The following is a 9,803-nucleotide window of genomic DNA, read 5'->3' on the forward strand; positions in this document are numbered from 1 at the left end:
GTTTTAAGAATGATGAGGGCAATGAATGTACAAATGTGCTTTACACAATTGACGTATGTATGGATTGTGATAAGAGTTGTATGAGCCCCTAATAAAAAAATTTAAGAAATTTTAAAAAAAAGTGTTTGACACAATGGATGGATGGATGGATTGTGATAAGAGATGTAAGAGCCCCCAATAAAATGATTTTTTTTAAAAGAAAAAGAAAGAAAAATACTGCCAAGAAGTGAGTTTAAGAAGGATCTTTTTAAAAAAATGGCCTAAAACTCAAAATGCTTGGTCTCAAGCAAACACTCAATAATTCTGGGTTTGTTCATATTAGCTCCCCCAAATAAGAATGAAGAATGTAAATCTTTTATTTTTACTTTTAATTTGGAATTGGGTGAAAGTTTACAGTTTTCCATTTAATCATTCATTCACATCTTGTTTCATATAATTGATTACAATTCCTACAAGTTAATGCCACTTACTCCACTCTTCTCTGTTTTTCCGATTTTGATTTCTCCTTATTCCTGATGCCTTCCTGCCTTCTGAACTTTGCCACCGGGTCATTGCTGCTCTTTTTTTTTTTATCTCAAATGGTTGCTTATTCTAAGGAGTGTGTACCTCCTTCGCATTACTGTTCACCTTATAGACTTGTATATTGTGCAGCTGATAACTGAGCCATGAGGGTGAGTTCTGTTGCAGGCCTGAAAAGTGATTAAGGTCCATGGTCTTGGGGGTAATATTAGTTTGTTATTTTCTTTTTAAAAGAAGACTGCATGGCATTTCTTTATTTGGTTCCATGCATTACAATAGAGACAAAATTTTGATATTGACATGCACTTTACAATTAAAGGATGCCTTTAATTATACAGTTCAAACTTTAAAGCCTGCTATTGAATTGAAAATGTATCTGAGAGTCAAGGATACCTTAAAATTGAAGATACGTGCCAAAAGTCATAGTAAGGAACAGACCAAGCAAAGCCAGTACTTCAGATTCATTTACACTAAAGACCTAGGTTTCCCTTACCAATATGTAGCTACTAGCCAAGGGTAGTAAATGAGCACTTAAAACGCAACTAGTCCAGAGTGAGATTATATATATATAAATATATACATACCATATATATCATATATGTGTGTGTTTCTTTTCTCACCAGTAAACCTGGCCTTTTTTATGACTTAAATCGTGTTCCACATTTTTCTCCCACTCTATTCAGGCCCTTCTACTTTGATCTTTTTCAGAGTGGTCAGCAGTAGTAGGTAGCTAGATACCATGTAGTTTTTCTAGTTTTATGGGCATGGAAAGCTGAGGTTTGCATGGCCCATTGGCTGTTGAACTAATTATTTCCATACATTTCAGTTTCCTGTCATCTTCTTTGTTGTGGATGGGGAAAGAACTATAGATGTACCTATCTTTTATAGATGTACACATGCTTTTAAGACCTCAACTGCAGCTCCCCAATGTACATTTTAGTATAGTACTGTCTTTGTGGACTAGGTTATGCCGGCTTACTTTAGTGTACTCCAAGATTAGGTCCTAAGTCCCTAGGCCCAGTGAATCATTCCTTGGAGGTATTTGGTTATGTTTAAGATGAAGAATAGACATATTTTATATTCTTCAGGGTATATGAAGAAAGATGATGCTCACTCTATTAGTATTTGATATATTTGTAATTAAAGACTCATACCTGCAGAGCCAAGAGACACAAAAATAGAATATTGACAGGAACTAACTAAAGAGAGTAAGCACCCACTGTCTTATTTATGCTTCCCAGGTCTAGTGGGTCTTTATTTGGCAGCAGCTGTCTCCACAGTGTTGTGGGTTACAAATGGGATTTGGGAGGCATTGAAGGCTGTGCCTCCAGCTGGAGGTAGGCATGGTTTTGTCCAGCTTCATGTATTTTTTCAGCTTAATAAACTTGTATTTTTGACATATTTTCCATCAGTCACTTGGTTCAAAGCTGGTGATCAGCAGGAAATAGCAAAAATTTAATTTTTAATAATCATTGGTATTTATAGAAAAACTTAATTTTTCAAATCCCATTTATTACAGATTTTACATCCTGAAGTTCAAATTCTAGATCTACAGAGCTGTGATATTTCAGATACTGCTCTCCAGCACCTGAGTAACTGCAGAAAACTAAAGGAATTAAATTTAAATTCTTCAAAAGAAGACAGACTTTCTATAACATCAAAAGGTATGTGTCTTAGTCTAGGTTCTCTAAAGGAATGAAATCCATGAAAAATACATGAATACACAGGGAGGCTTCAAAAAGTTTGTGGGAAAATTTGCATTTGTTGTAATTTTGTCTTGCCGTGAATTTTTTGATGCTCCCTCATATAAAGAGAGCTTTACTTCAAGAAAATAGTTCACTGGCAAATGTCAAATCCACGAGTCAGGCGGCAAACTAGAGGCCTCTGCTGGGACACAAAGTTGCAGATTTTGGCCAATCCGAAGTCCACAGGTCAGGTACAGGCTTACATCTAAAGAACATAGGTCAAGTGACCAAAGAATCAGGTCAGGATTGGAAGAGAAAGAGAGAGAGGGTACACACATACACACAGGCACACACACCGACACACATGCTTTGCCAAAACATCCATTTATATGCTGGAGGCAGGGCATAACTATCAACTACTTGGCTAATAAGTTCAGATCAAATTATGGGAAGTTATTATATTAATTGCACTGTTACATAACTATATTATATTATTATATATTACATTGTGGCATAGTGGGCTGCAAACCAGAACATTAGCAGTTCGAAACCACCAGCCGCTCCTCAGGAGAAAGATGGGGCTTTCTGCTCCCTCAAAGAGATACTGCCTTGGAAACCCACAGGGACAGCGCTACTCTGCCCGAGGGTCATTATGAGTTGGCATTGACTAGATAGCAGTGAGTCTGCTTTTTAAAATTATATATTACATTACATTATGTATTATAATACCCAGTACAGTGCTAAACTATTGAGAATCATAGCCTAGCCACCATCCAGTATAATTTTGGAGCAAAGAAGAAATATTCCAAAGGAATATGAAAATGTGAAAGAAATAGAATGTTATATTTATCAATAAATATTCAGACTAAAATAAAATTAGAATTCTTGCTTAATTTGTATCATCAGTGCTGAAAGTTTAGAAATACATTGGGTAAGTCACTATTTTTCATTTTAAATACATTTAAAATATTGAGGAATCTATCCATGTTTATTTTAACTAGTGTAGTAGAGCAAGATGACCAGTGCACACTTTAAGGCATTTTAGATGCAATAAACAGCAGAGAATTGGTTATGTCAGATTAAGTTTATAAGGTACTTTCTTATCAGTTGGTACTATGCCTAAATATACAAACTAATTTTTTTGCTGTTACTTTATATGGAATAGTGGATGATAACCATTTCTTTAAATACAGATATTCCTCTTATTAATTATTAAGAGAAGTTATCTAATTAATTAGGTTTCTGGAAAAGGTTTAAGTGTAGTTACTTTATATTTTGCATTCATCCTGGCTGGCAAGTTAGGACTTTATAGCGTAGCAAAGAGGTATAAAATTGTTTTATGCTTACATAAGTAATGACTAAAAAGGACTTCCAATCCAGACTCTAGTGAATAAGTTCTTTCTTGATATAGAAAACAATACTATAGACTACTCAGGAATTTACTATCTTCCTTTTTGTGTATTTCCCCATAAAGTTATCTATCTATAAATAGTGCTATAATGTTTATTCATGACTGAAGGGCCCAAGAGCCCTGAAATACCTTATTTTCAGAACATAGTGTTACATTCCAGTCTCCCATGTACATTTATATCCATTGGATTCAAAGACTTCTCTTTTCTTGTGGCTTAATAAAAAGGAAAGATTGGCCCAGGCCAATAGGGAAGCAGCATGGTGATAGAAAGGACCTCGGGTGTAGAGGACAGAGTCAAAGAGGAAAGAGAGCTTACAGAAGAATAGATATCATTTATAACCATGAAGACCATTGCTTAAAACATTTGGGCAATTTAACCTTTTATTTCCCTCCACAGTAGCCAAGAAAATTAACTTTACCAGTTGAGAACTTTCACTCAACCAAAAGAGAACCACCTACTGTTTAGTTATCAAATTTGGTTCTGAATTGACTTTCCATAAATTGCAGATATTCTGAAGAATAAACCACAAGTTGTAGAGAGAATTCTTGAAAAATTCCAGAAAAGTTTTAAAGAATGACAGCATCAAGAGAAAATCATTGACAATTAGCAATGGAAGAAGCTACTATAGATACAATTGGATGAGTTAGTACTGGTGCTGGCTAAAATGAGAAACAGTGGCATTCCTTATGTACATGCATATCTCATCAATATATAATTCTGTGTGTCCCCTCCCCTCAGGAATAAAAGCTGTGGCTTCATCGTGTTTATACCTGCATGAAGCTTTTTTGAAAAGATGCTGCAATCTCACTGATGATGGAGTCCTTGCTCTTGCACTCAATTGCCGGCTACTAAAGGTCATTGATTTAAGTGGCTGCTTAGGTATTACGGATGTGTCCTTACATGCATTAGGAGAAAACTGCCTCTCTTTGCAGTGTGTTGACTTTTCAGCTACACAGGTAAATATAGACTTTAAACATACAGACTGTGTGTTTTCCCAGTGTATTCCCATGGCACGATGAATGTTTTATTGTTAATAAAATTGTTCTTTAATGCTTCCTCTTCCCTTCTTCCAACTATCATGATCCCAATTCTACCTTACAAATCTGACTAGACCAGAACACATACACTGGTATGGATAAGAGCTTGCAACACAGGGAATCCAAGACAGATAAACCCCTCAGGACCGATAAGGGGAGTAGCAATACTAGGAAAGGAACGGGAAGGGGGAGGAGGAGTCAGGGGAAAGTGATCACAATAATCAACGTTTAGCCCCTTCCCAGGGGATGGACAACAAAAAAATGGGTGAAGGGAGACAGCAGTCAGTGTAAGCCATGGGAAAAAATAATTTATAAATGATCAAGGGTTCATGGAAGAGGGAGGGGGAAAAAATGAGCCGATACCGAGGGCTCAAAAAGAAAGAAAATGTTTTGAAAAAGATGATGGCAACATATATACAGATGTGCTTGACATAGTGGATATATGTATGGATTGTGATAAGAGCTGTAAGAGCCCCCAATAAATTTTTTTTAATTTAAAACAAAACAAAAAGATACTCATCAACATCTGAGATCCAAGGATTATAAATAATAAAATCTAAATCTGAAGGAATGAATAGTATCAGTGCTTAAATTGTGGGATTCTAGTATGCAGAAGGCTGTGGATAACAGTGGAAGTGCAAAACCCATTTGCAAGATCTATACAAGAAATAAGCCTCCAGTGATTACCCTCTAACCATAAATGAAGGATGGGAATAACTTGGTTGTCTGACGGGGAGTATTGGAGAGACAACTATAGATTAAAATAATGAATCTAACTTGAATGGTTAAAATCTTGTCATGTGACTTCCCCTCTGATGCACTTGGTGCTTGATCTGGTTTTTAATATCATTTGTATTTTTTCATAGTGGGGTTTATCTTTGTTATATTTCTCATTGTTGATAGTCTCCTTGAATCTTTGTTATGGGTTCGTCTATGTTTTGTTTTGTTACTGGAAACCCAGAATAAGTGATTCTACAAAGAACAACTGGAATAAGGGTTCCTTGGGGCATGATGGCGAGAACTGGTGGGATAAGAGAAGCCGCCATCAAGAAGCTTAAGAAGGAAGAAAATGTTTTGAAATTGATTTTATTAGCAATTGTATAATACTGTGTGATATGTTTGAATTATGGAATGGCGTGATGTCCTGAGTAGCTCATAACAAAATGGTTTGGTGGGGAGAGGTTGGGAGTTCACGCTACCCCAAGGCCTCCATGAGTTGGAATAAACTTAATGGCAATTGGGGGAGAAAAACTGTTGACTTTGTGCTTTGATGGTTAAATAATTGCAATACAGTTTAACACATTCCCCTCGATTATTTTCAGTAACAAAAGTGAGCATTATGTTTAGTTATTTAGTTAAAAGCCTGTTTGCTCCTTGGGGACAATATAACTAACTAATGATTTCTAATTCTCAGAACAATCTGCTGCCCTCATCTCCACTGACGTGCTCTCTCTCTTCTTGCTTAGGTATCTGACAGTGGTGTGACTGCACTTGTTAGTGGGCCTTGTTCCAAGAAATTAGAGGTAATTTAAAAATACTTGTCAAGATTATACTAGCTATAAATTTATACTATTCTGAGAGATTATTTTTTAAACCTACCAGGCAACCAGCCTTATTTTTTTAATAAAATAATAATTTATTGCATTTTCATTGAAAGTTTACATGGAAAATTGGATTCATAGTTAATAACTTTTATACATACTGTTCAGTTCGTTAAAGTTTCACCATCTGTTACTTCTGTTACGATGGAGCTACTTCCATCAATCCAACTCCTGAGCACCCCACCCCTAAACCTGCTCATCTTTGCTTTAGGATAAATGTTGACCATTTGGTTTCACAGAGATTTTTTTTAAGAAGCCTAATTCTTAGGGGTGATATTATTAATTTTATGAACCAGTCCGTTATTTAGCTGAAAGATGACCTCCAGGAGCACTTTCAGTTCAAAATTTAAAGGATGTCTCGGATTCCTCTGTTCTCCACAGCAAGTCTGCCCTTTTCTTGTTTTCAGGAATCAGAGTTTGCATCTACAATTTCTCCCATTCTATCAGGAACTACCTGCTGTGTGTTTGGTGAAATAATCATGTAGGCTGTCTGATTCCAGGATCGATGAGGCCAGGAGTCATGTAGGCAGTTAGTCTTCATTTCATCTTTAAGATCTTAGTTTCTCTCTCTTCCGCTCCAGATAAAGTAGCAATCAATGCTTTATTGTCAACTGGGTATTTCCATAGTTGTTTTTTTTCTCTGCTCCTCTTTATTCTAGAGAGCAGCGGTTCTCAACTTATGGGTCGCAACCTCTTTGGGGGTCGAACAACCCTTTCACAGGTCGCCCGATTCATAATAGTAGTAAAATTACAGTTATGAAGTAGCAACGAAAATAATTTTAAGGTTTGGGGTCACCACAACATGAGGAACTGTATTAAACAGTCACGGCATTAGGGAGGTTGAGAACCACTGCTCTAGAGGAAAGAAAATCTAATAAAGTTAGGAGAAAAAATTTTTTAAGATAAAAAGCTACTTTCTGTGTTAGACTGGGTTCTCTAGAGAAGCAAAACCAGTAACAGATAGGTATATGGGTAGGTAGATTAAAAAGATAGAGAAAAAATAAATTTACATCAAGAAAATGGCTCACTCCATTGTAGAAGTAGGTAAGTCCAGACTGGATCAAAGCTGTTTATAAAATACTAAGCTGGAGGTTCTCCTGACTCACATGGCTGTGAGAGCCGATAAACAAAAAGACCAAGACCATAGGCTGGTGGACGCAGAGGATAATGCATCCAAGGTCATCTAAGGATGGCAAGTCAGATGGCAGGCAATATGGTAGACCATTGATTCAAGATGCTTCCCTAGCACATCAACGTATTTAGGAAGTAGCCCACACCACTAGGAACCTTCCTTCCAATTTCATTAGGGCTGTGGCATTCCAACTCTAATCTTCTCTCAACTGCTTGGCTGCTTACGACAGGCAGATCCTATCATGGAGTTGATTACATTATGTTAGGTCCACATCATGGGGAATTACTATATATACTCGAGTATAAGCTGAGGTTTTTCAGCACATTTTTAATGCCGTTTTTGTGGTAAAATTAGGTGCCTCTGTGGATATTCAATATTTGGGTTGGCTTATACTCTAGTATTTACGTTTATTACTAAACTGCTGAGAATTCTGGCCCAGCCAAGTTGACACAAAACCTACTATCTCCATTTCCAGTTGAATTTTCTATTCTATTGAATAAGTGATAGCTTCTAACAGATTTAAAGATACTCTTAGTAAGAAGATTGTGAAAATTTATCAATGTAAAGTGATATTCTTTAGGATTTTCCTGTTTGATATTTGTAGTAGGATACCTTATTCTCTTGCACCCTAGTTCTCTTAAGAGCCACATTGTACAGCCATGTAAGAAAATTTAAGAGACATATCAGCCTTTGGATTTGACTGATATTTCCTCCTCTATCTTATTTCTTAATAGGAAGCCTTTTATCCAGAATTTGAGTTTCTTTTATCCAGAATTGAAGCCTTTTATCAACCATTCCTAGTTGATAGTGGGTTTTGTTTTTAAGACTTACTTAAAATAACCACACTTTATGACAATAAACCACATCAAACTCTTTGAAAGTAATTACTTTTGCCAGAATATTTCACCTTGAATTATTGTGGCTCAGTGGCAGCGAGTTCAAGTGATTATCATTTATTGAAGTTAACTTTTTCTTTTCATTTTATTTGTTTTAATGATATTAAAAGTACTAAAGATTCACCTTTACCATATTTTGACTTACTATCATTAGTGTATTTAATTTTATCACAAGCAGTATCTCTAAAGTACATTAAAGATGCTGATGATGGAGAACGAACAGTTTGACAGGCACATGGTGATTAACCCACACCTGCTGCTGTGGAGACAGTTGACTCATGGTAGCCCCATGTGTTGATAAGGCTTTAAAAAATGCCCTTTGTGAAAAGATTTTCACTAGGGGTGGAAGAAGAGGGGAGGGAAAATCAGTAAGTAGAGGGTAGACATGTATTAACTTTGGATGAAGCAAAGGCAATCAATCTACAACAAAGAGGGGAGGGGCTCAGCACAAAATGATCAAGGATAAGGAAGACACTGGGAAGAGCACAAGAGTTATAAACAGCAAAGGTAAATGCAATATTGTGCATTCTGTACATAATTCTGCATAACAGTAATCATAATAATCTATGAGTGGATACATTGATACTCGATCTGAACAGGGGTGGGAAAGAGAAGGGGCTATTATATCCACGAATAAATTTGACAGAAGAAATTTTGTCATATGTATTTATATGTACTACACATTTATCTATGAATATAGTACGACATACACGGAACAAAGTTAAGAAAAGTTCATAGCCTTCAGGGAATAAGAATCTTAGCCTGGAGGGCTCAGGACCATAGTCACGGGAACACTAAAGTCAACTGCTACAACATGGCCCACAAAGACAATGTTCTATATCCTACTTACAGTTACAACTGGGGTTGTAAAAGTTGTGAATGCCATCTACGGTGAAAATTATTGGTTTCTCCTATCTGGAGCAAAAGAAAGCAAAGGCACAAGGAACCAATGAGCCCAAAGGACCAAAGGACTCTATGAACCTCAGCCTCTATGGGCCTGAGACCAGGGAACCAGATGTTAACCAGCTGTCATACCAACTGATCTGAAAGAAATCACAACAGGAGGTCTTGGGAAGAAGTGGGGTTGGGGGATGGAACAAAACTTAAAACAGGCCAGGTGTATTGGTCTGATTGTGACTATGGCCTTCAGACACTCTTCAAACCTGGAACTGAGCTCATGCCCACGGCTCAACTGCACAACATGCCTACAACATGAACAGGAACACCAGGGAGGTACACACTCATTCATAAACAATCAACCCTCTGAGCTCAAAGGGCAGCATTTGCCCAGGAATACAGCTCCGAATGCAGGAAAGGATAGAAAAGAGGCAAAGGGAAATGGTAAACCCAGGGAGGAAGTGGGAAGAGAACTTTTGGCTTGTGGGAATTATAGTGTAACAAAACAAAATATTTATTAATAGTGGAATGGAAAACCAATAAATTTTCACACAGTTCACAATTCTTTTTAAAATGTGCTTTGTCAAGGGAACAACAAGTGATCCAAATTGGTGGTGAGGTGGG

General features: G+C 36.8%; 1 protein-coding gene and 1 long non-coding RNA gene across 2 annotated transcripts in view; one reads left to right on the forward strand and one right to left on the reverse strand.

Annotated features, from left to right (window-relative positions):
- Window positions 1–9,803, reverse strand: part of LOC123522416 — a 133,359-nt gene that overhangs the window by 104,227 nt on the left and 19,329 nt on the right. The gene's annotated exons all lie outside the window — the stretch shown is intronic.
- AMN1 (antagonist of mitotic exit network 1 homolog) overlaps window positions 1–9,803 on the forward strand; it is a 74,308-nt gene that overhangs the window by 30,490 nt on the left and 34,015 nt on the right. Inside the window, exons 3-5 of the mRNA XM_004700005.4 lie at window positions 2,039–2,183; window positions 4,355–4,572; window positions 6,120–6,176. Coding sequence (XP_004700062.1) covers window positions 2,039–2,183; window positions 4,355–4,572; window positions 6,120–6,176 — 420 coding nt within the window. The remainder of the gene's footprint in view (window positions 1–2,038; window positions 2,184–4,354; window positions 4,573–6,119; window positions 6,177–9,803) is intronic.

Source organism: Echinops telfairi, unplaced genomic scaffold (genome assembly GCF_000313985.2).
Source record: "Echinops telfairi isolate 266 unplaced genomic scaffold, ASM31398v2 ScPeMD7_7406;HRSCAF=8444, whole genome shotgun sequence".
Taxonomy (NCBI): Eukaryota; Metazoa; Chordata; class Mammalia; order Afrosoricida; family Tenrecidae; genus Echinops; species Echinops telfairi.